Here is a 26207-nt window from a genome sequence, read left to right on the forward strand (position 1 = left end):
AGAAAAAGGAAGAGAGAGAGAGAGAGAGAGAGAGAGAGAGAGAGAGAGAGAGAGCAGGCTATATATATATATATCTTCCTTATCACCATCAGCGGTACTTCTTGTTGTAGAGCCAGGTCTTGAAGACAGGTCTGGGCACCCCAATCTGTTCACAGAACTGGTTGATGTCATCGCATCTCTCTCTCTTCATGCTCCACCCAAGGCTTGTTGCGAATGCAAACATCTGTTGCCTCTGCTCGTCCGTAAGCTTAAACTTCTCACTTGTCCTCCTCCTCAATCTAATCATTTGTCCCACTACTCCTTGCTGATGTTGCTCTGCCACATTGAGCGGTGGCGGCTGCTCCACCGCCATCGCCACCTCCATACTTTTCTCATCATCACTCACGTTCACCACCTCAGTTTTAACCTTCACATAGTTGCTGCCACCCTCTCCCCTGCCACCACCACCACCACCAGTACTGACCTCCACAGCCATCTTCTCATGAAAGTTCTGGTGGCACCCACATGCAGCACAGTGGAAGCCACTGACGGCTCTACAGAATTCTCCGCAGCCGTCGGTGGCATGGCTACCAAGCTTTGCTGCGTGATTTTTCATGCAGGCACCATACACAAACTCTTTCTTCCTGGGGAACTCCATGCTTAATTGTTAAAAAGACTTGATCTGAATTCTAAACCTTCTCTCTAACTCAAATTATATAATGATGTGTCCTTGGTGTTAACGATGTTGTAATTAATCCAGTTTTGGCTTATAGTGGTAGCTAGTAAAAACTGAGAACGTTGTAATTAATTTGGTGTAAGCTTTATTCACGTTTAGTTTCCCTCATTTAGGTAGGAGTTTCAATTGTGATTCTTAAACAATTATTTTTTGAATTTACGTTTCCTTTTCGTTTCCCTCCACCAAAAAAAAAAAGGGTTTGATTAATAATTAAGAAATAATGTCCAAAGAGAATGCTTATTCTTTTTCGATCTTTTAATTGATAAGAGGATTGATTGGAAGATGCCATTGCTATGAATAATATTTAGCTGAATGCCTTTGTATACTATGTGCTTTTTTCAAATGAATTTACAACATACAACGAAAGATCCTAGAAAAAAGTTTCGATCGAAATTCAATGGACAAGAATGTCCGATCAAATGTCGCTGACAATTTTTTGTTGTACCGTTACTTTCATTGATTAAATTGTCAAATGTTTCTGTAGAAAAAGACACGAGGCAAATGGATTTGGGTATTTTATTTTTTAGTAGTTGGATAAATTTACTTGAGATAGGGATAATTATATCGATGAATTTGAATAATTCTTAAAAATTTACCTTATTTAGGTAGGAACTTTTAATGTGATTCTTAAACATTTCCTTTTTGAACAAACGTTTCCTTATTGAATGCTTGTTTTTTCGGCCTTTTAATCATGTGATTTTTTCAAATGAATTTACAACGCACGCAATGAAAAATCCTAGGAAAATGTTTCGATCGAAAATTCAATGGACAAGAATGTTTGATCAAATGTCGCTGACAATTTTTTGTCGTATCTCAACTTTCTTTGATTAAATTGTTATCCACATAGAACTCATTACAAATGGCATTTACCAAATGACCCTAGCCGGTTCCTGTTTTAGGTTATATCGTTTTGCCATAACATTAATGTGCATTGCACATTACCAATTCGTATAGTTAGAGTGACTATTGGATGCATTTGACGACAAGGGTGCATGCCGAGTGTTGTTAGCCATTCGATGCGTGTTTGGTGCACCAGGGCACCGGAGAGGTTCCTGATCCAATAAGAAATCCATGATTCTGATCCCCACCACCATCTTCACCTCCGCCACCACTGCTACCTCTTTGCCACCAGCACGACAACCACCACCACCATCTCCTAAACAGCCATTGCCACCAGCTCCACCGCCATCGCCACCATTACTACCATATCACCTCCATTGCCACTGTGATCACCGCCAGCACCAACTCCACCTTCACTCACTGCCACCACAACCACCACTTCCTTTACCAAATTTTTGGGTATTCCATGACATTTTGTAAATTATATAAGATATAAAAATAGAATTATTGTGCATAACAAGCGCATTTTTTTCTTTTTGGGCCAAATTTCTAGACAAAATAAAACACATTTGGTAATACATAGTAATTTCTATTTCTAAGTCTATAAAGCAGAAACAAAGTGTTATGCACAATAATTCTATTTCTAGGTCACTTGACCTAGAAATAGAATTATTGTGCATAACAAACACATATTTTTTCTTTCTGGGCCAAATTTTTGGACAAAATAAAACACGTTTGGTAATACATAGTAATTTCTATTTCTAGGTCTATAAAGCAGAAACAAAGTGTTATCATGCAAAGCCTTAGTCACTTGATGTAGTGAATCACAACTTATTCGGATTTTTAATATTTTAAAAATTATTGATTATTAAGGGTTGGATCGCTTACCTATACTAGCAGATCACTTGAATCTATATCAAGGTCTCTCTGTGGCATCCCAATCAACATCATTAACAATAAATCTCGAAGCTTCACTTTAACATCATTAGATCCTCTTCTTATTGTTGAGCCAGGCTTTAAAGATATGTCTGGGTGAAAGCTTTCTTAGGAAATGGATGAGTTCTCTTTAATGAGAGAAACCCCTTAGTAGAATTTTATATATATATATATATATATATACTGAGATGTGATACTCAAACCAAGGAATATGCAGAAACCAGTAGTAGACTGATGTGTGATTAGGCATGCACCCTGCCCAATCTGAGTCTGAAAACACATACAACTGAAGAGAGCTATCACGAACAATCTGAAGCCTATGATCAAGAGTACCTCGAACATACTGGAGAATGCATTTAACCTTATTTAGATACAAGCTTTTAACGTGATTCTTAAACACTTCCTTTTTTAACGTACGTTTCCTTATCGAATACTTATTTTTTTGACCTTTTAATTGATAAGAGGATCGATTGGAAGATGCGATGGCTAAGAATAATATTTAGTTGGATGCCTTTGATACATTCCTATTATATGTGCTTTTTTTTTTTTCTTCAAATAAATTTATGACATACACAATGTAAAATCCTAGAAAAATGTTTCGATAGAAAATTCAATGGACAAGAATGTCTGATCATCTCGTTGACAATTTTTTTTCGTATCACAATTTTCTTTGATTAAATTGTTATCCATATAGATCTCATTACAAATGGCATTTAATCTAATGGTCGTATCTCTGTGTTTTTTTTTTTTTTTTTTTTACCATTTGTTTGACAGTATCATTTGGAGTTTTTCACCATTTAAAACACGTTCCGTCCATTTCCATTTTTTCATCATTCCCCTTTTTCTAATTATGGGTCCATCCAACATGTAATTGAACACATCTATTGCAACCTTTTTAGTGAAACATTACACTCCTTTTATCTTCCTATATTTGGATTATATTCTCGGGTTATGTAAATCCTTCAGTTTTGATATGGATGCGTTTTTCACATTCTCGTGACAACGTTCCATTTCTTCCTACAAAAAAAAAAAAAAAAAAAAAAAACTAATAGGATATGGGATTTCAAAAAAACAAAACAAAACAAAACAAAACATAAACTAGTACAGCGCGACAGCGCCTACAAGCAAGGATACCAAAAAAAAAAAAAAAAAAAAAAAAAACCTCAAATAGAGCAGGCTATATCTTCCTTATCACCATCACCGGTACTTGTTGTTGTAGAGCCAGGCCTTGAAGACAGGTCTAGGCACCCCAATCTGCTCACAGAACTGATTGATCTCATGGCATCTCTCTCTCAGCATTCTCCACCCAAGACTTGTTGCGAATGCAAACATCTGTTGCCTCTGCTCGTCCCTAAGCTTAAAATTCTTACTTGTCCTCCTCCTCAACACTCCTTGCTGCTGCTGCTCTGCCACATTGAACGGTGGCGGCTGCTCCACCGCCGCCTTCATGCTCTCCGCATCATCGCTCACGTTCACCACCTCAGATTTAACCTTCACGTGGTTGCTGTTACCCTCTCCCCTGCCAACACCACTACCAGTACTGACCTCCACAGCCATCTTCTCATGGAAGTTCTGGTGGCATCCACATGCAACACAGTGGAAGCCACTGATGGCTCTAAAGAATTCTCCGCAGCCGTCGGTGGCATTGCTACCAAGCTTTGCTGCGTGCTTTTTCATGCAGGCACCATACACAAACACTTTCTTCTTGGGGTTCTCCATGCTTAATCGTTAAAAGACTGAACCTGAATTCTGAACCTTCTCTCTAACTCAAATTATAAAATGGTGTGCCCTTGGTGTTAAAGATGCTTTATTCACGTTTAGTTTGCCTTATTTAGGTAGTTTGATTAAGGAGCTTTAAATGAGATTCTTTGAACACATCCTTTTGAGCATACGTTTCTAATAGCTGGACGCCACCACCACAAGGACGCAGCAAGCTGAATTGTGATGCGGCTATATCACGAGGTAATACAAAGGGCGAGCTTGGTGCCATCTCTATACCACCACCACCTCGTCTACCAAAATTTTTGATATTGAATAACATTTTGTAAATTATACAAGATCGAATTATTACGCATAAGAAATGCATTTTTTTTTTGCCAAATTTCTGGATAAATTAAAACGTGTTTGGTAAAATATAATAATTTCTATTTTTAGGTTCATAAAACAAAAACATAAGTGTTATCATGCAAAGCCTTAGTTACTTGATGTATCCTCTATGTCTTCTTCCCCAATGTAACTTGTATTATGGTTTTAGAGAGCTTTGTTGAATGGCTGCGTGAATCTCGCAACTTATTGGGATTTTTAATGTTTTAAAAATAATTGATTATTAAGGGTTGGGCAATTAGCGGCCAACTTTTGATAAACTAACCACATGCACCATCACATGGCTCGACACAAGAGAGCAAGGGGGTCTTTTCCAAATAGAGAGGAGATAGAGTGACACAAACGTGTTGCGTGCCCAGCCTTTTTTTTCTTTTTGGTAGAACTAATAAGATTCTTTAAACACTTCCTTTTTGAGAATACGTTATCATTACCGTTTTGCCATGACATTAATGTGCATTGCATATTACCAATTTGTATAGTTAGAGCGAATAATTGGACACATCCGATAGTCAGGGATGCATGCTCGATTGTTGTCAACCATCTGTTGCGTGTTTGGGCGCACTAGGGCACTAGAGAGGATCCAGGTCCAATGAGTAATGTTTGATTGTAATCCCCACCACTATTGTCACCTCCGTCATCACCTCCACCACCATTGCCACCTCCCCTGTCACCACCACTACCATTACCACCATTATCACCTCCACTGCTACTATGGTCATTGCTATGACCACCTCTTCTATCAAATTTTGTGGTATTCAATGACATTTTGTAAATTATAGATCTAGAAATAGAATTATTGTCCATAGAAAATGCATTTTTGTTTTTGGGCTAAATTTGTGGACAAAAAAGAAAGAAAAAAAAAAAAGAAAACGCATTTGGTAATATGTAATAATTTCTATTTCTAGGTCTATAAAGCAGCATACACATAAATGTTATCATGCAACGCTTAGTCACTTGATGTATCCTCTATGTCTTCTTTCCCAACTTAACCTATATTAGGGTTTCAAAGAGTGTCGTCGAATGGCTTCATGAATCCCAACTCATTGGGATTTGTAATGTTTTAAAAATAATTGAATATTAAGGGTTGGACAATTAGTGGCCAACTTTTGGGAAGCTAACAGCAAGCACCAACACATAGCTCCGTCATGCAAAGGCTAGGAATTAGAAGAACATATGGGTCGAATATGACTCTTAGGTGGTGGTGTTTTATATCCAACATAACATCATTCCATGAATTTTTCGACATCAATGGCAGAGCTACAAGGCTCTCTTGGATAGCTCTACATGGTCAGTTTTCCATTGCTTCAAGGAAGCTAACAATATTGCAGATAAGTTAGCTAAGCATGTCGCTCTTACACAAATAGCATCATCATGGGAATTTTCCCCCCTCTTTCACATTGGATGATATAACATGGGATGCCAGCTGGGACTGAGATATAGGTTTCATAACAGTGATGTTTTTCAGATTTTGGATTACTTCTCTGCTAATTATGGCCATGCAGTACGAATTAGTGAAATGATGGAATCCATAAAAATTATTCAACAAGCTCTGGAAGGAATTACAGGAGAACCCTAGGGAAATTTAGAAGTCCGACGCTTTGATAGAACAAAGGATTCTCAATGGAATGATTTTGAATATGATTTCATTAGTAAAAAGCCTTCACCCCTGAAGGTGGATTAGTAGTTCAATTCTAAAGGTGGGCTTCTACTCTATTGATGGCAATGCCGAAGGTGGAACTGAGGTTCAATGTTTCAGTATATTTATTCTATTATACATTCTTTCCCCTTTAAATCCAAATAAATTTTACTTGCTTATTCTTAGCCAAAAAAAAAAAGATGTATCGGATGGTCATATTTTTTTTCGTTATTTTTTATTTGGGATAAAGAATGCTACTCAATAGTAAAGGTGTCAATCCCAAGCCGGTACCGATTTGACCAACTGGGCTCGAACATTTAAAGACTGGCCCAGCCTGCATCGATTATTAAACGTATCAGGCCCATTTATAAACAAATAGTACAAAGTGCAAGGGGTAAGCCTGACATGGCCTAGTACTCACTAGGTCTGACATCTCAAACCTTGCTACAGACTTTGCAAGATGAAATATATTAAAGTATCTTATATCTCAGACAATGAAGAATTGTTTAAGGCCCGTTTAAGAATTTATTGGTACATTATCCCGTTTACAGCCAGATTATAGCCCGGTTAAAGCTTGGAACCCGACCGAGCTTGACACGAGACCGACCAAGACCGACTCATTCCTTAAATAGGTAGGTCACGGTCCAAAAGTATAGGCCCGCCAAGCCTAAACCTGACCGAGACAGACCTGGTTGGATTGATTGACACCCCTATCCAATAGTATTGTGTATGCCTAGACACATGGGAAGTACAGTCAGAGCATGGGTGTCTTTTCACAACCTAGTTCCACTTGCCTATGTGTCTAAGAGTACACAATACTATCGGGTAGCTTTGTTTTTCATTTTTCTAGGATTTTTCATTCCTAAAATCAACCAAGTCACCTCGGATTTGGCCAGGACCGATCCCAATTTCTACCACTCGAAAAAAAAAATAGTCTAGCCAAGATTCCTCCCAGAACAACGGGTTTTCGGATCAAATGGCCAATTCCATGGGTTCTAAGGACCGATTCCATCCGATTTCCATCCTAACTGAATCAAAATCCACAAAAACCGATTGGATTACCGATTCTTGTTTTTCAAACCCTTCTCCCAACCATTAATGAATACTCACCTTCAACCAAAAAAAAAAAAATCACCAATTTTTATAGAGAAAAACCTTAAATGGGATTGCAAAACCAAAACATATATATATATATATATATGTAGAGAGAGAGAGGCGTTTTGTTATAGTTGTCTTTTCTTTTTTTTACCCCGAATATTATCTAGGACCCGGGATAGCCCCTAGAATTTTATTAAGAAATAAATTGATAATAAAAAACAAGGGGGACATAACCCACCTTACCCCAACCCAGGAGAGATAAGTCATTCTCTCACTCTGAAGCCCAAAAGAAAACACTAATAGAATAACTATTACACTCGAAAGACTGGCAAACCAGCTTTGTCCTCTTGAATGATGCAACTAAGATCACCTGGAAGAGGATCATCACCTTAGAAAATCAAATTTATTGTAGACTCACAAGCAAAATTAGCTAACCAATCCGCTGCCCTATTGCTTTCCCTAAAAGAAAACAAGATGTGGGCTCTTAGAGAATCACAGAGGTTGATAACTTCCTGAAACCAATACCTCTCAACTCAGCTATTGAATTTGAGCACACCCCATAGAAATTGGAGAAGGCTGCAAGAACATTTCCATTGTTGTTTCTAATAATGCCTCCCTCACCACTAATGCCTGGATTTCCTTCACTAGCACTTTCCACATTCAGTTTAACAGGATGAAAGGGAGGGCACCAATAAATAGGAACGTGAGTCTTACCTTGACTCATAGGAGGATTTAACTTAAATACCTACAAAATAAGATCATCTCCATGCAGGAACCATACACAAACTCTATTCTCCATGTTTAATTGTTACAAGCCTGAATCTGAATTCTGAACCTTCTCTAACTCACATTCTATAGTGGGTTTTAAGGTAGGAGCCTTTTTCATATGATTCTTAAACGCCTCCTTTTTGAACGTACAGTTCCTCACCGTTTCCCTCCATCAAATTCCTACCAATAAAAAACAGAAAAAAGGAGAAAAAAAAAAATGATTAATAGCTTTGATTATTGATTAATAAAAAATGCCGAAAGAGAATGCTTTTTATTTTTTTTCGATCTTTTAATTGATAAGAGGATCGACTGGAAAATGTGCTAACTATAATGTTTAGTTGAATGCCTTTGATACATTTCTATCATATGTGCTTTTTTCAAATGAATTTGTGACACACGCAATGGAAAAATTTTAGAAAAATGTTTTGACCAAAAATTCAATGGACAAGAATGTTGGTCAAATGCTGTTGACTAATTTTGATCGTATCACAACTTTCGTCGATTAAATTGTTATCCATATAGAACTCATTACAAATGGATTTAATCTAATGAGCCTAGCCTGGCCTGTTTTAGGTTATACTCTAAATTCTATTTATAAATAATTATGTGCTTAAACATATGTTAAGTATGTTACACATGATGCAAATGTTTCTATTAAAATTATATAAAAAAAAAGGACTTGAGGAAAATGGATATGTGTATCTTCTTTTCTAATAGTTGGGTGAATTGATTTGAGATTGGATAATTCTACCGATGAATTTGAATTCTTAAAAGTATTAAGGTTAGCCAGGATAAGGGCCAATCATGGTCAATCTGACCCTCAATAGTAACAAGGTCAAGGTCAATCTGGACGGACTTAGGCTAAGCCCGGCATGGTTAGGCCTAAATTGAGGGGTTTAGATCCTAAATTGGGGCCAAGGTGAGTGTGGACTAAGCTAAGGGATTCAAGGTTGGGTTAGGGTTTTAAAAATCCCAACCCAACCTGGCCCTATCGCAATTCGCAACCCTAATGCCTGATTTATCAAAAAAAAAAAAAATCGAGCTTCTAATCAAAATAGCCATCAAAACGAAAAATTACAGCAAAGCACTTAATATATATGTTTGCCACTATATCCATGGTAGATCGTGTTGGCCTTTCTTGGATTCATACGCAAAAGCTGAGCTCATTTATAGATGCAAAGTGGACGTTTGAAGAAATGCCCGACCGAATCTTGGATATGTATGGAGTGTGTCCACAAGGCAAAATGGATTGACCAATGAACCACTGTTTTTTAAATAAATTGGCCAAATCACATTCGAGGAAATCATAATTCAATCTAAACTTAATCGCTCAAAATGTAAGCTAAGAAAATTACAGTCCACATTAATGTACAATGTTACATATAAGGTCATCTAAGACATGCCTATTAAAGGCTGGAAGGCGCAATATCTAATTGAAATTAGTAGATCTTATAAGCTGTTACAATCCCATATTGGTCACAAAGGAGGTTGAGTTCACATCAGTTTCAATAGAGATTTGATTGGATTGATATGGTCTTCGATTTCCTCACCTTGTAAACTAGTTTATCGGGTTGAGTTCTCTTATGATTTATATTAGTGATATCAAAGCAGCCGATCCTATCATAGCCTTTATCAAGTTAATTTGCTAGATTTTCTCTTAAATGACCTTATTTGTAGTGGGTTTTAGCCCACTTCAGTTTCACCCAGAAGTAGATCAAGGAAGGGAGGATCATAATTTAATATAAATGGAATAAAAACTTGTAACAAGAAAAAGAAGGATAGATTTTCATGGAAAAACATATATAGGATTTACACTGTCCAACAATTACTACCACAAGGGGAGATTGAGAGATCCAAATTTATATCAGATTCACTAATTTCACTCGCGGACAACGTATTACTTGCTTGTGTTGTTGGACGCAAAGAGAGTGACAGTGAGAGGGTGCAATCACCAGCTTCTTCCTCAGTGACATGATCATCTCTATCAGTACTAGACTGAAAACTGTTTTCGGTGTTCTCCCTTTTGTGGTTCCTTGTGAATGAAGTCTGTTGTTGATCATCTAGTCTAGAAATCTACCAAGAAAGAACATAAAAGAAGATGAGGAGCTTTTAACTAAATAATTTAAATGGCATTTACATATAAGGTTGAGGGGTCATTTAAAATCTAACATACAATAGCCACAGTTGACAGACATGGGTGAAAGTCCTAAGTTCGACTCTCACCAGGCACACCTTAGGCCACTCATACGGGGTGTTTAGTGCTCTTCACTGCTTTCAGTGAAAGTTGAACTGTTCTCATTCAACCCCAATATGACCCGGTCCATGTGGTTGTAGGTTCAGTATAGGTTCACGGGACTAGTCAAGCCGAAGACTTGGATACCCGTCATTAGAAAAAAAAAAAAAAAAAAAAAAAAAAAAAAAAAAAGAAGAAAGATAGACAGACATGGGTGAAGTGTGACTTGAGAGAGAGATGTATAAAAATCGATTCAGAATCAGCTGAATTGGCCTTGGCTGAGATGGATTAAACCCAATTCTACACATATTAGTCCAACTGAGCTAGGCCGAGTCAAGGCGATTCCAACTGGGTCTTTCCTATGAAATTGGATCGATTACCAAGATTTTGGGACAGTTTGAATCAGAATTAATAGAGACCAACTTGGTATCTGAATCTGAGTTTTAAATCTTGGACTCATTCTGGACCAAGGTAAGATTGCTCCATTATGACCCACTGGACAGCCTCTATACAAACGGGGTAAATCAACGTGCATTGTACGCCCTTGCTCATTCAGAACCATCAAGTGTACCAGACAAAAATAAGCTGTTCTCAAGAACCAACACATTTGGAGAGTTAGGAGGTGGAGTAGGCAAGCATTGTGGTCAGATGGATTGTGAGAAAGAGAAAAGAAAATGTAATAGAATATTAAGTACATGGTTGGATGTTTCTCTCAACACAAACATGTTACAAGCTATTTATTAGCAAATGGTTATCAAAACCCCTATATTTAACAGTTCCAGCACAAGATTGATTTCATTCTAGTGGGAAAAAAAAAATCCAAAAACAGAATTTCACTGGTACAAATAATCTACATTACTACATTTAAGGAGGAAATCAAATTCAAATAAGAACAAAATAAGATGGAAGGAATATTCCAAGTCTGAATCATTGGAACACAAAGTAGGATGGTTGTACCTGTACTTTCCCCATTACAGTGTATAGTCAATTTTCCCACACCAACAAGACACAGTTTCAGTGATCCAAGGACAAATTCCTGATCTGAAGCGACTAGAGAGTCTTTTAATCATTTAAACCAGAAACCCAAATCTTAATTTCCCTGGATTATTTAAGGAAAAAAAGAACCCTCTTTGGTTTTAAAATGGGACAGAAAAAGCTCTTGGTCTAAGAAAGTCTCCTTGTTCATGCAATCATCACTAAAGCCATCAAGAAAACCAAGACAACCCACTCCCAAACAAAAAGAAAGGTACCCCCCAAAAGATCACAAAAATATGGGTACACTAAGAAAACCAAAAAGGTTAAAAAAACCAGAGAGATCTCGTACCTTGAAGAGCTCAGATTCTTCGATTGCATATCCGAAAGCATTGAGGTTGTAAAGGTGATGTGTCATAGAGAAGGCTGAGGAAGGAGCGTCTGCCTGATGCCATCTTAAACTCTCCTTTATTCCACCACTCTCTATTCTAGCCCTGAAGAGATTACCAAGGAAAAAGAAACTAGTGATCAATCCATTCTGTTCCTTTTGTTCAAACTTCTTTTTCTCTTTTTCTGTTTGCTTTCTTCTTCAAAGTTTCAAACTGTAAAGCTATGCTAACCTTTTAGGAGGGAGAGATCCATAGATGAACTGAGAATCAGAATCTTTGATGGGAAAAGAAGACTGGAGGAAACCCACATCATTCTTCTCATCTTCATTACATCCATCATGATCATCAAAAGAGTGTTTCCTTTGTTGGGTTGAATGCATGTCTTTTGTCACACAGAAAAGAAGATGAAAAAACAATGGAGTTAGGTCTTTCAGGTGAAAAGAGCAAACTTGCCTAACTATTTGGTGTGAACCAGCTAATGGAATGTGGGGTTGGTGGGTTTCAGAAGAGAGGAAAAAAAGAAAAAACTGGGCTTTGTTTAGTTCTAAACCATTTGAGCTAGTAGCAGCTTTATTAGAGAAAGGAAAATAATAATTGAGGGAGGAAAGCAAGTGGGTAAATCTTTCCAAAAAAGACTAGTAAAGTTGTTTGTTTACTAAGTTGTCTCTGAACTTGAATAAGCACTAATAATGGAAACTAAAATAGGAAAGTGCATTAACTGAAAATACACATATGGGGTGACCTAAGAAAAATAATGAAAGAAGAGGAAAAGATAATGAGAAAAATAAGAAGACAGGAAGAAAAGCTATCAACTATGGATAACAGGGAAAAAAAGATCTGGTCTTTCACTTAACAATATAAAAATAAGCACATACCTTGTCTGTTCAGGTCACTCTTCATGCTTCTATACATCTGATGGAGAACAGCAAGAGCCAAAATCAAATTAAAAACCCAAAAAGGACAATATCCTACCAGCCAAAAAAATAAAAATCATAAAATTTGGAACTTTGACCATATTTTTAAGAACCAGATAACAACTCCACCTGAAGATGGCTTTTAACGTGTGAAATTTTAAGCCCCCTGATGTCCATCATCTGAAGAACCAACTTTGGGGTAGCCTCTACAGAAGAAACCAGATTTCAAAATCAAGAGAGAGAGAGAGAGAGAGAGAGAGAGAGAGAGAGAGATGAACAGTTAAAAAGGCAAAAGTGAAAGGAGGAGAAGAGATGGGAGTGATTGATACTTACTGTCTTGGCCTCCAAGCCTTTCAATTGCATGAACAAAACAGCGATGAAGATCAGGAGTCCATCTAAGACGAGGTACCTTAGACCTGACATACTGTCTCACTGCTCCATTTCTTCCACAACTCCCCATTTTCCTCTCCGTCTCTTTCTCCAATGGCTTCTTCAACTAACAACCTTCAACCCAAACAAGCTTAGTTTCTTCAAAACCTTTAATGACTGATGACTCCTGAGATGGAATTTCTTCCTTTAAAATGAGGAATTAATTATCTGGTTCCCAAAAAAGAAACCTAGAAGTTATTTTTCAATCTTCAGGGTTGTCTTCTTCCAACTTTTATTGAACTGGGTCCCCTCAATCGAACCTCAAAACCCAAAATTTTAAGCTTCTGAGTATCCCTTCCTCCTCTTAATGAGATTCCACCTTCTGGGTCCCTTAATAAACCCCCAAGTCTAAAGCTTTAAACCTACTTGATCACGAGCCTCTCCTGCTCTTCTTTCTCTTTCTGTCTGGTTGAAACTGTCTTGGTCTAAGGCAACGCTTGCAAGGATGAAGCAAATATATATATATATATATATATATATATTTGGAAAAGCAAAGAGAGGGAGAGAGATCACGAGAAAAGAAAGAAAAGAAGGGTGGTCTGGATATTCGTTGGGGCTCTGCTAATCTGCTGCTGCTGCTCCTGTTGTTGTGCCCTGCAAAGAAAAAAATTCTCATCACGAGCTTCTGATCTCCATGAAATCATTACAGATAACCTTTGTTTGACCCCTTGTTCCTCTCATACATACATACACACAAGGCCAACGTTGTCATGATCACAATTCACAAAAGCCCATCAAATAAATTTTCATATATTTTCGAATTTTCACTTTTTAAAACAATTCAGAATTAAAAAAATAAAAAAAGAAGGGAAAGATACAGCCGTCAGCCGTAAGCGTATATTTAGAATAGAATCTCTGTGTTCCCTTTATTTTGTTTTAACCCTCTTTTTAGTTAGTCTCTAATCAACCTACCAGCCTCCTCAGACCCCATTACCCATCTCTCTCTCTCTCTCTCTCGTTTGAACCAGTCAAGACTCAAGCCCCCATAGAACTCCTGTGATGGGTGATGGGTGATGGGTGATGGGTGATGGGGTTTGTTGTAAAAAGTCAACGATGGATTTGGATGATCGAAAGGTGAAGCAGTTGAACATTTGTAATTTCGTAGAGGAATTCACTTCCCATCAATCACGTCTGATAGGGTGCTGCAAGTAGAGACGGTGCCGACTTTGGGAATTTGGAAAGAAAGAAAACCAAAAAAAACATTTGAAAAGATTATCCAACGAGAGTTTAATTAAAAATAAATGAAAGGGATTAATCCTCTCTCTCTCTCTCTCTCTCTCTCTCTCTCTCTCTCTCTCTCTCTCTCTCGCGTCTATGGAGAATATAAACCCATGCAGAAGCAGAGGAGAGATGCTGTGGATATGGAGAATCAATGGCACTGTCAGTAATTAACTTTGACAATAAGACCCTAATTAATTGATTAAAGAGTAATGGGAGTAAGGAAGATTAGTAAAATTTGATACCAAACCACGTTCCCATGCTGCCATCGTGCAACCACACGAGTCACACATCAGACAAAGCTCCTATATCAAAAAGAAATCCTTCTTAGGGCTGTGTTTGGTAGCCAAGAGAAAGAAAAAAAAGAAATAAAATGAAATGATTATAAAATAAAATAAAAAAAGTATGCATATTTGGTTACTATTAGAAGAGAAGAATGATAATTTTCTTCCTTTGTATCCCTCAAGCAACGGGATCGACCTATTGATGTATGATTCCAATCAACAATGGTGGAATTGGATCATTTTGCCCTACAAAATAGCATTTTTCATTAAATTAATGAAATATACACACAAAAAAATAGTGAAATTTGATACCAAGTTTATATAATACATTTATCAGAATGTCATCAAATGGTAGTAAGGAAGTTTCTTTCTTTTGTCCATCATGCTATCTTCTTTTGAGGTTTATCTTCTTTTCAAGTTGGAAGAAGCACATATTAAGGACTTCTTGTGGAACACTTATTTAAGTGATATATATATATATATATATTTAAGTGATATATATATTATTCTAATAAAGCTATAAATATTCTTATAATATAGTACAAAAATTTGAGAATATAACTTTAAATTTATTTTTGTTACATGATGTTTCTGAAAATGGAGGGGTTTTTTTTTTCCTCCCATGAAAAAGACTTATTCACAAAGTAACTATAAAAAGGGTATAATACGAATGTTCGTATAGTTCTTAAGGACAGGGATTCATGCACGGTACCACAACCCCATCCATGTTACGTCAAATGTATCATTAGTAACAAAGAGGCTCTTATTTGATTGTTTTCATATCCTCCCCTCCTCCAGTCAATACATTTATCTTAGGATATTTTTAGTTCACAGATGAATCGATAAATTCAATGATCTGTGATTTCTAGATTAAATGGATAAAAACCAAGCTTTTTAGCATCGTTGGTAAACAAGTTATGACCCAATCTACTCTCACGGTTTTGCCACAATCTATGATGTATTGTTTTCAACTTTCTTCCTTAACTCAATTGAATTTTTTTTTTTTCAATGGTGATAAATCTCAGGCCTCTACTATTGCATGGAATATAATATGCAAATTCAAAAAAATCAAGTGATTTTAATTTGAAACTCGCTTCCATATATTTATTGTGTGTCTTCTTTTAAATTAAATTTTTTTTTTGTTCTTTTCTTGACATCCAAACATAGTCTAGTTTATTTACCCATTCCTACCAGTCATACTAAAAATAAAAAACCCACTTCTACGAAGAAAAAAAAAATTATATATATACCCACAACAAAAGCTATAAACCGTGAGATTAGAATCCACTTGATCCACCAACCAGAAATTGACAAAGTTTTATTTGAATGGCATGATAGACAAACAAAAGTCACACATCGGATCTAAGTCAACCAATATGCATGTGAACGGGACCCCCCCCCAAGCCCCCAAGGCAAGTGAGGTGGGCCCAACAGGCGTCCTTCCCTAGTAGTCCCCATCCGGTTTTTCTTTGACTTCTAAGTAAACTAATTTTTTTTTTCTGGAGGGTCAAGGGATACCTCATATATACCGTACCTTATTAGAGCAGCATAGAGCCTAGGATTAGGGTGGTGGGGGCTGTGATTTGTTGAACAGTGCAGAACGGCGTGACAGTCAGTAATAGTAAAACTCTTTGGGCAACGAAGCAAGCAAACACAGTTAAAATTTAAGAGACAGAAGAAGAATCTGATATATATATATATATCTATACGACAAGTCCTCCCAACGTGCCTTTTGCCTCCTGACCCTCCTCAGTCCTCACTTGTCCTTTACTCTGCTCCCAATGTCTCTGTGTTTTAGCAGTTTTATCTGTAAAAGACAGACTACCAAGTAAGAATTTCATAAAAAAAAAAAAAAAAAAAAAAAAACTACCAGTAAGAAGCAAAACAAAGTAGAATTAATTTCTTTTAAAGAATTATAAATGATAAATAATTGAAGAGAGATTCTAATTATCATTCTTCTACATTGATGTTTAGTTTTTTTTTTTTTTTTTTGTCAACAAGGGTTTCACAAAATTACTAGACCTAGACAATGGCAGGATTATCTGAAAAACTAAATTAATCTCATTCATTTTGAGTGATCACAAAGGTGCTGTCAAGATAATTAACTGAAAGCTAAATTAATCTCGTTGTTGTGATGTTTAATAATTTTCATGCCCTATCGACATTAATAAATTAAAGATATAGAAGAAAATTAGTAAAAAAATTATTTAAATTTAATGAAACTTTTACAATCTGGTTAATTTCAAGTTTTCAGTCAACATAAGTATTCATGGAAACAAATCTTTATAGAAATCTTATGGTTTAAGTTTTTGGATCAAGTTATGCATCATCATGTATAATCAAGAGAGAATCTTTTCATTCATAAGTTATGAGACAGTCATATTAAGAGATAAATCATTTTATCATCCTAATAGTGGGATTCCTTTATACCTATCTAAATTCCAAAATACTCAACTAGGTGGGTTAATGAATTAATAATCAATGTTCGTCAATGGCACTATAGAAAGTGACATAAAAAGTTTTTCACATAAAAATGGTAAAGAATAAGATAAAATATTGAAATAAATATGGAAAAATCCTTGGCATGCTTTGGTGGTGCAAGACACTAGCATCCATAAGCCGGTGGCATGTCCATCCTATATCCAATGAATATATGAGAGAAAGGATCTTACTAGTCTAGTATTACCTACATCTAGACACAGACAAAGGCAGGTGTTAAAAGATCATACTTACCCTCTACCCCCAATTAAGAGTCTTTTCCATTGACTGAGCACACTGATGTTGCCTGCACCAAACTAAATAGCATGGATTTAGGGGACGATATCATTATTGGTATCTATCGATACTGATCCGGATTAGATCAGATCAGTGGATATAGGTCAGTTTTGCCCTTGTTTTTTTTAAAAAAAATATTGATTTTTTACTATTTTATCCCTTAAACAATACAAACATTGATCCAGATTGATCAGAGATCGAAAATCGATTTTAATCAATATCAATCCAATATAATCAATACGAGATCGATACTTAAAACCATGCTTAAGGAGAATTCTTTCCCTCTAAATAATGAAAGGGTGATTTTTGTTTTTATTTTTATATTTGGGTGGAGATTTTGAAAACGTGGATTTGTTGGGGACCTAGGGGTAGTGGACTGCTTTCAAGAGGTGGGTAAGGAAAAAAAACAAGAGGAGACAGAAGAGAACAGAAAAAGTCTGAGAAGTGAAGAAGAGGAATGATGATGGAAATTCCTGCAGAAGGAATGATGATGATAGCAATAACACAGAGGAGAAACGATCGAAAAGGATGTAATGAATAAGACAACACCAACAACATCCCCTTCTTCTCTCTCTCTCTCATCATCTCTGTTCTTCTGTTCTACCAAAAAACAATCTATTTTCTTTTGTTTCCATAATTATTGTGATACATTTATTGCTCTCTGGAACCCAATTTATGATTTTTTGACTATTTTGGAGATAAAAAAAAACAAATAAAATAGAAAAGAAAATAGAGCTACTAGCTTCGAGGCCGCCGGCATAGTTTGGCGTGTGCAGCAGTAATGTTGCAGGAAAATAGCAGAAGCAGCAGCTGTGGCTGGACTTGAGTCTTGATCTACTGTCCAGTGTACAGTGTCCACTCCTCGAGGAGTGTATAGATATGGATCCGATCTGAATGAATTCTGAAACCTTTCTGAGAGAAGGATCGGTTAGAAACAAACAGATTTTGAATGGTGGAAAATGAATGAGATGTTGGGTTTTCTCATATGCTTTGACTGATTGACAGCACTAGAGAGAGAGAGAGAGAGATAGAGAGAGAGAGTGAGTTTGGATTTGTGATGATGAGACAGTCACAGACTACATGGGGAGTGTAACTGGTCCATTTGGATGGACTTCTTTCCTGTATGATGAAAGTAGTGGGAATAGTTTAGATTCGGGGAAAGGACCTGTTATTTCAAATGTGGTACTTAAGCAAAGTCTAAAGGATGACTGGATTTGCAATATTCCACTTGGCAAAGTAAGGAGTAAGGACCACCTTTTGCTTTGTGTCCTTTTGCCATCATCCCATTCTCTTTGTTTTATGCTTTTATCGGTATTGGTTTTTGTGTGGGTTTGCATGTAGGTTTTTCAGTCTAATGATGACTGTATTGCAATATTCCATTTGGCAAAGGACCACCTAACTGTGTCCTTTTCCTTTTTTTTTTTTTTTTTTTTTTGAAATTTTTCTTCAAGGACCATGGACAAATCCATCATTTAATAGTATACAGTTTAAGGGAGAGGGTCCCTCCTATGCCCGAGTACTAATTCAAGTGGATGGTAAAAAATGGAATTTAGGAAGGAAAGAGAGAGGGGACTTTCACCTTTCTTGTGTCTTAATATGTGGATTCCATGCACATGGACGTCGTGTGAAAACTTCTTCCAAAGTTTATGATAATTTTATATTTTTATAAAAAATATGGATAGATATGTGGATTTTATGCACCATCATACAAGGTGCATAGTCATGCGAAGGACTTTGGATGAGGACAAAGCCATTGCCAAAATGATGAAACACCCCTCTCATTATTGTAAAGATTGTCCGCGTGATTCATGCGATCATGCATGAATCTCTTCACCCAAAAAAAAAAAAAATAAGGTGGTGAACAAAGATTTTTTTTTTGTATTAATCATGTATGAAATAAAACTTGCTCATACGTATTAGTTATTGGATTTTGAATATTTAATCCACTTATAGGATGAAAATATATGAAAGTCTGGAATCTGGATAGATAGAGCATTTATTGGTGGATTTTTTGTATATCTTTTCAACTGTTAAAGATCAATTGAGAACTGCTGTGGAAGTTTTTATGGTTGAATACATTGTTGACCGAATTTGATCAGGTGATTATGTGCCACAGTGATGTAAGAATCTGTTGGGTTGAAACTTGAAGCCAAGTGCATGGATATATACACCAAATTAGTGAAGTTGCAGAGGTGCAAATACCACATACCTACTTATCTACAACTAGGTAGGTCAGATTTGGATGCCAGATTTTGCTTTGCATCAAAACTTTTCAATGTATTGTGTATTGTGTATTGTCTCCATGAACGTTATGTGGGTTTAATGTAATTTCTCAAAAGAAAAAAAGAAAAAGACTTAATGCTTGTTAGTAATATAGGAAACAGTTTTCGGAGCTGCTAGGAGAGGGTAGGCTAACTACCCTCTTCTCCTCATTTGAAATAATCTCACTACCTTCTTATGTATGAAATTATTAATCATTTGTATTAAGAAAAAAATATGCAATATACAAAAGGGCAGAAAATCACTATACATAAATAGACTAAGAAAAAGGAAACCCCTCCCCCACCCCAACTTTGGCATTGCCACAAGCAGAGGAAGCCTCCCTATCCTTAGACTACCAAAAAAAAGAAACTAAGAGAATCGGAATCTTGGACACACGGCAGCATCCAAATCCATTTCCATAGACACCGACCTAGGCCAAACCGCCATGTGTCGTTCTTCTTTATGTTGTTTGCTTAGAAAATCCTCTCTCTAATAATATATTATATAAATAAAGACCTACACCATCGATGTTATTTTTTCATGTGACAATGTTAGTCTCTAAATTTCATGAACATTTTGCTAATAATTGCTAGTCATCACCATATATCTGTAAGAACAAAAATTGATGGAAAACCCCAATTGTGTTTGGGGAAAACTGTCACTTAGGGTGAGAAAATGCTTTAAACGATGACCCATGTGATTGAGACTAGGGCCTGTCAAGTCCTTATGTTGGGATGGTACTTGGAATGATAAATTCTTTCAAAGAGAGAGAGTATTCATATTGTAGACAGAGAGAAAAAAATAAATAGGGAGTATTCATATTGTATATTGGTGATGATTTGGCATACCCCACAAGAAAAGCATCATCTTTTTTTCTTCTGATAGATTGGCCCAAAGAAAGTTAAACTCACAACCCTTTCTAATGTTCAGGTATTAGTCTAGCCAACAGAACTACCCCTTGGCATTATTCTCTTTTTTAGGTACTCCTATATCTTTAACGTCTCAAATAAGACATCTGATTGATAAAAATCATTCCTAGTTGAACCCTATATAAGGAAATATTCCTTAAATCTTTGCCGAAGCTGAGAAGGTCAGAAAAGGAATTCATATATCCTAAATCTCTATACATTCCTTCTCTCATATATAGCTCATTGTCAACAAAAGAGATTACATAAAGTCATTCTATTATGATTGCTTGTTGAATGAATAAACTTACATCTTCAGAAAAAAAACATAGATAGTCTACTAATCGAATGGTGATAAATTGATGTATGATGTAATATGTGGTCACCTCAGCTTGTTGATAGTCTTCGAGTATGAAAAATGGATTCTAACCAAGAATGATGTATTCTTTGAAAAGGGCTATTTTGGAAAAAGCTTGGTTGAGACAAATGTTAATTAAAGTGATATTACATCATGCCTTAGTTATATCTGTAACAATTAGGGTTGAGACTCAACAAGCTCTAGTACAGAATTTCCTATACGTAAAAAGACTATCAGATTGGATAGAAGAATAGAATATATCAAGATCTATTACCCCACCAAAAAAAGAAGAAAATAAAAGTGGCCACCTTCCCTTGTTATCATTTTAAGTCACCAGTAAAACATTAACTTTGAATCTTAATTATCATTTATTAATTCAGGCTAGTGCAGATTAGAGACTCATTTCCTCATGCATTTTCTTCAGTTAAATCCACTCCCTTCTCCCTATTAAAGAGAAAAAAAAAAAAAAAAAAAAAAGAACCCACTTAGGGTAAGATGAAAATAATATAAGAACCTTCAAGAGTGATCTCTTTCGGAGAATTTCAAAAAGAATCTTCCTTGAAAGTTTAATTGAGTTTCATCATTGGGTAATTTTTGTTGAAAATATTCATCCACATCATACATTTTAACACGTGTAAATGGGAGAATAGAAAACTTGTTTGAACCATAGACAAACCAAGGTTGATGACAAAGAACTCAAGAACATATATAGGATCCCGAATCTGAAAACATATGGAGAAACTTAAAGAATTGGTGGGCTTGATTTAAGCCACCAATCACTTTCCTTAGGATAGTAGACGCCCTCTATGGTGTAGACCGGTTCTTGCTAATTATCCCCCAAGATAAAAAGGTCCCCCAATAGTCTTTGCACATGCTTATTGGGCCACATCATGACATTTCAGAGTAGTACTCAATTGGACATCAACTAAACCACGAATAGAGAAAGCCAGGAGAAACAAAGTTAGGTTTACTTAAAAAATTTTAGAGAATTGAGTTTAAGATTTTCCTTATGTATAGCAAAAGGAAAATATATTATCAATGAATGTCTCTAAAGGACATATCCAAACACCATGTCATTTTCACAAGACATGTTTGTTTACCATTTAAACATGTTTTCCAATATTCATACATATTGGTCGCTTAGATGCCTATTTAGAAAAAGACATAACCCTCTAACAATCCCTTTTTTTTTTTTTTTTTTGCTAAAATGATACTTTTATTACAAAAGAAATAAAGAGCAACAAGGGAAAACCAAAAGAACAAAGCAGAAACCTCTAGGCCTATTTGCAAACTTCATATTCGGCATGGCCATCAGCAAAGAGAGCAAGTGAGCGACCTAACTGAATCTAAATCTATGCCTGTTCATAGCATCATTCTCAAGATCAACAACAATATCATCAAAAAAAGCCACCGAGAACTCTGAAGTACCAACCTTAGACGCCTTCTTTGCGTATCATATATTTTAAAATCCCGAAAACTCTGCACATGATTCAAAATATTCAAAACTACTTGTAAGTCCAATTAAGCACATCAGAAATAGTAGAATATATCATTTCAGATGTCTTTTGCACTTGAATCTACACTAAATCTTATAAGTTACGCTACAGAGTACGGGTGAAATTAGACTTCTTGATCATTTCCTCAACGATGTAGTCAACTGACTTATCATCCACATCCTATCATTCGACTCTTTAGTGATTCTTTTGGCTAAGTGGACATTTTTTTTTGTCTTGTATCATCTTCTCATAATCCTGGATGTAAAGAGAATTCGTCCTTAAAATTCTCATTTTTTAGGTGGCTTCACCTCCTACACCCATTTGAGTAAACACATGCATCACATGGAACGGTGCCTCCAGCATGCCACTTAATTAGTATGGAAAATTCTTCTGTCTCTTTGCCACCTTGAAGCCTTCAATTTTATCTTAAACCATGGCTTCTAATGTAAGCCAACATGATTTCATGCATCGGAGGTTGGGAATTTCATCCTCCTATCTGTCATGGTATATATCTCCTGGATGTGAAGAAACATCTCAATTAACAGTGTCATTTGTAAGGGAAGAAAAGGGAAATCTCCGGTGACCACTTTTCTTTGTGACCCATCTGAAGAGGACTTTGATATGCTTTCTTGTCCGTTGTGGATGCTCAAGAGAGAACCCTAATGTTTAGGTCAACAGAATAATTCTCATCCTTGTCTGTCACATATAGCTGATAGTAGTAGCCCTGCCACAATAGCAACAACTACACCTAAGGTTTCATGTACACACTTTGGCACTTTCCATCCTTGTATAGCATACCCATTCAATATTTGACAAAATATTTGCTTTTGTGTAATGGAGAGCTTAACCAAGAGTGCCTTAGTAAAATCTTTGTTTAATTACCAGACTATACAGTAAGGACTAGAGAGAGAGAGAGAGAGAATGTAACAATAATTAACCCTTCTCACTCTTTTTTTGAATAGGATTCAAGCAAGGGAGGGGAAAATGGAAATAATTCATTAAATATTGAAATTCTAAGCTGTTTCTCTTCTTTTTCTTCTGCTTCACTTTTTCTCTATTGCTGTCCAATGGGGTTTCCTTTAACTTATATATACTCTAACCCTACCTTTTCCCATTTCTTTTTTTGGTGAGAGAGAGAGAGAGAGAGAGAGAGAGAGAGAGAGACTACTCCTATACTGTGGATGTTCTTTTATTTTTCCTTTTTGTTCATGAGAAGGGTTAATGCAGAGTATGAACAGAAACTCATATGGGTGGGTGTGTTCTGTAACTTCTGTTCATAAACGTGAATCATACTAAGTTGATCTCAAGTATAAAGGGTAGCACAAGTTCATGTAAGACAGAGATTCAGGTTCTTAGACTTCCACTTATCTAAAGCTATAATTATTCAGCGGCAAAATATCTCCCAAGTATATCAGTCAAGATAACCTAATACCTACGTGAGGGAATTTTCCTCCATTCTTCAGCCGTAATTGATTTTCAAACAATATTAATTGATTTGAATCATCTCATCAAAGGAGGCTCTATAGTCACAAACATAGACGTCCGCAGTTGCACCTTTTTGCATGGAAAATCATCAACCACCCAACTCGCAAACCGAGAGAGAGAGAGAGAGTGGAAAAGAAGACTACCCACACATGTAATCTCCATGATATGATACTTTGTGTCCTTTTCCATTTTTAAACTTTTGACCTTTGCTGCACGAGAATAATGGAGAAAAGAGAATGAGAGAGAGAGAGAATGAAGGAAAAGTAGTATTTTTGTAATCCAGGTACCCACATAATCTCTATGATTTCATCCTTTTTATGTCTTCTTTTTTATATCTTTTGACCAAACTCCATGAGAAAGAAGATGAAGAATGGAGAACTTCCCATGCTGCATGTCTCTATCACCCTCACGTTATACCATCTCCCAATGATATATCTTACTGGCTATATGACTTATGATCATAAACCATATGATAATTTGTTGGATTCTTTGACTTCAATACCTTCTCTCTCTCTCTCTCTCTCTCTCTCTCTCTCTCTCTCTCTCTCTCTCTCTCTCTATATATATATATATATATATATATGTGATGGAACACAGAAATATGGAAAGGACATATATGATCAAGGACAACGAACATGTGGGACTGATTGCAAGAATAATTGAGAACTAAGATGTTTTATATTAAATTCTATTGCATAGAAAGAGGTGTTAGACAATTCATTCTCTAGCTAGTATGGAGAGTTAAAAGGCTAAACCTTGACTTTCTATCCCTGACTTTGGTGAGGATTAGGTTACCTTTGAAATAAATAATCCTCACATTGGTTGATGAACTTTTTCTCTCTCTCTCTTTTCCCCTCTTTATCTCTTCTCTCTTGCTGTGCCCATAAGGAGGCTGATGTGGGCTTGACCAAAGGATGACATCCCATAAACCTATGTGGTGATTTCACTACCACATGTCGTGGTTACCCCATAATAATGTTATTACCTATCCATTGAAAAATATGTTTCTATAGGGCTCCAAAGTTGAAAACTTTAGGTAGAAACCCTCAGCACATTGCACCTAGAAACTTATGGAACTTAAAATTTAACTGTTGAGTTCCTTAAGTACAATGCTTATCTTAATGCTATGAAATTAGGGTAATCCTAGACTATTTTTAGCACTACCCAGATTCTCAATGCAGGATGATATATATCGTTAGCTACCCATAGACAGCAAATATATATACGGCACCAGTCGGTACCCTTCAGCCATTGAGGATGACGATGTCTCAACTGCCATCAGATATGAGGCTGAGGAATCAAACTCTAGACACACCAAATTGCGTATGAGATCAAGGTAGCCTAACAAGGTTCACCATCCTCAACAACCAAGCAATGTAGGAATCCTTTAGAATCTCTCTTTGATTCTGTGGACATGTTCTCCAAGAAATCCTTCCTTTAGGAGTAAACCAGAAGCAAATGGTACATTGGAAGAAAAAACTTACGCTGAAATCACAAATCTTGATCTAATGTTATCAGAGTTTCATGTCCTTTATGTTTTTCAGTTATTTTGTTAACATTACAAATTTAAGACACTAAATTCAAACTATAAGAAAGTTGATTTTCTATATACCTAATGCCCAATACAATTTTTCTGTCTATTTTAGGAGCCAATGACATACATCTGCTACCAACTTTCCAACAAAATAAATCATGTCAGGCTACCCCATAGCAAAATTAGACTTTTTTTTTTTTGCTAAACACCCAGCAAAATTAGACAACTAGAACTAAACAAACCAGGAAACCAGGGACTAAAGTGCATTGGAGAGGTTAGATAAGAGGCATACTAGCGGGTAAAAATTCCATTCAATAACCACAGAATGTCATTACCCACAAGAAAAGTAACATGTGAAGACCTTTTCTGTCTAATACATGATTTCAGAACACAATATCCCCATGTCTGCGAAACAAACAACTGAAATCAATAAATGGTGGCAACAATGCCAGAGCCTCCTTCAATGTACACCGCACATCCTGGATTTCCTGTTAAGAATATAAATTCAAAAGAGTAATGGCTGAAACTACACAGAAAATTACGACCATGATTGAACACGATTGCATGCGTATGAGCTTATGTTGTCTTTTTGAGTAAATGCAATTAGTCACCTTCCACAACAAAACTGAAGACCCAAGAAAATCATAGTCAAAGTGCTTCAACATTGACCAGAACTTTTAACCCTGGATAACCCCATTAGTACCTGGTCTTGGATTCACAATCAAGGGAAGTCACCACTGCATCACAACGAGTGAAAAATAAAGTGGAAAATTAGCAAGGACCCTAGAGATAACCAAGAGAGGAAAAAATCAGAGCAAAGCATCAACACAAAAGGTGCAATAAAAGAACAAAAAATA

The 26207-nt window shown here is 36.2% G+C and overlaps 3 protein-coding genes across 4 annotated transcripts in view; all 3 read right to left on the reverse strand.

The window, feature by feature from the left end:
- Window positions 1–6: 6 nt before the first annotated feature.
- On the reverse strand, window positions 7–4290 carry LOC122079971 (zinc-finger homeodomain protein 5-like). Its single transcript, XM_042646784.1, has 3 exons — window positions 3693–4290; window positions 1658–1915; window positions 7–638 (listed from the first exon to the last, which is right to left on the reverse strand). The coding sequence occupies exons 1-3, from the start codon at window positions 4208–4210 to the stop codon at window positions 89–91; spliced, it is 1326 nt and encodes a 441-aa protein (XP_042502718.1). The 5' UTR covers window positions 4211–4290; the 3' UTR covers window positions 7–88.
- Window positions 4291–9806: 5516 nt separating this feature from the next.
- Window positions 9807–13709, reverse strand: LOC122078966 (myb family transcription factor MOF1-like). The gene is made up of 6 exons (XM_042645172.1): window positions 12938–13709; window positions 12734–12810; window positions 12566–12602; window positions 11922–12072; window positions 11654–11795; window positions 9807–10169 (listed from the first exon to the last, which is right to left on the reverse strand). The coding sequence occupies exons 1-6, from the start codon at window positions 13062–13064 to the stop codon at window positions 9906–9908; spliced, it is 798 nt and encodes a 265-aa protein (XP_042501106.1). The 5' UTR covers window positions 13065–13709; the 3' UTR covers window positions 9807–9905.
- A 12042-nt stretch (window positions 13710–25751) lies between these two features.
- The window catches only part of LOC122079301 (NADH dehydrogenase [ubiquinone] 1 beta subcomplex subunit 7-like), a 15983-nt gene continuing 15527 nt past the window's right edge, over window positions 25752–26207 (reverse strand). The window contains exon 2 of one of the 2 annotated variants that reach the window (XM_042645659.1): window positions 25752–25838. The gene's annotated coding sequence lies outside the window, so the exon portion shown is untranslated. The remainder of the gene's footprint in view (window positions 25839–26207) is intronic. The other variant, XM_042645660.1, reaches the window with a different exon arrangement.

The sequence above is a fragment of the Macadamia integrifolia genome, chromosome 5 (genome assembly GCF_013358625.1).
Source record: "Macadamia integrifolia cultivar HAES 741 chromosome 5, SCU_Mint_v3, whole genome shotgun sequence".
NCBI classification, from domain to species: domain Eukaryota; kingdom Viridiplantae; phylum Streptophyta; class Magnoliopsida; order Proteales; family Proteaceae; genus Macadamia; species Macadamia integrifolia.

What these genes read in the sequence shown, in the direction of transcription:
- LOC122079971 (XM_042646784.1), bottom strand. Translation starts at nt 4,210, where the DNA reads ATGGAGAACCCCAAGAAGAAAGTGTTTGTGTATGGTGCCTGCATGAAA. An exon ending in CTCTACAACAACAAGTACCG is followed by an intron (nt 1,916 to 3,692) that starts GTGATGGTGATA and finishes GTGATATGGTAG; the next exon opens with TAATGGTGGCGATGGCGGTG. An exon ending in CACTCTAACTATACGAATTG is followed by an intron (nt 639 to 1,657) that starts GTAATGTGCAAT and finishes TTAACAATTAAG; the next exon opens with CATGGAGTTCCCCAGGAAGA.
- LOC122078966 (XM_042645172.1), bottom strand. Translation starts at nt 13,064, where the DNA reads ATGGGGAGTTGTGGAAGAAATGGAGCAGTGAGACAGTATGTCAGGTCT. An exon ending in AAGGCTTGGAGGCCAAGACA is followed by an intron (nt 12,811 to 12,937) that starts GTAAGTATCAAT and finishes TTTCTTCTGTAG; the next exon opens with AGGCTACCCCAAAGTTGGTT. An exon ending in GGATCTCTCCCTCCTAAAAG is followed by an intron (nt 11,796 to 11,921) that starts GTTAGCATAGCT and finishes TAATCTCTTCAG; the next exon opens with GGCTAGAATAGAGAGTGGTG.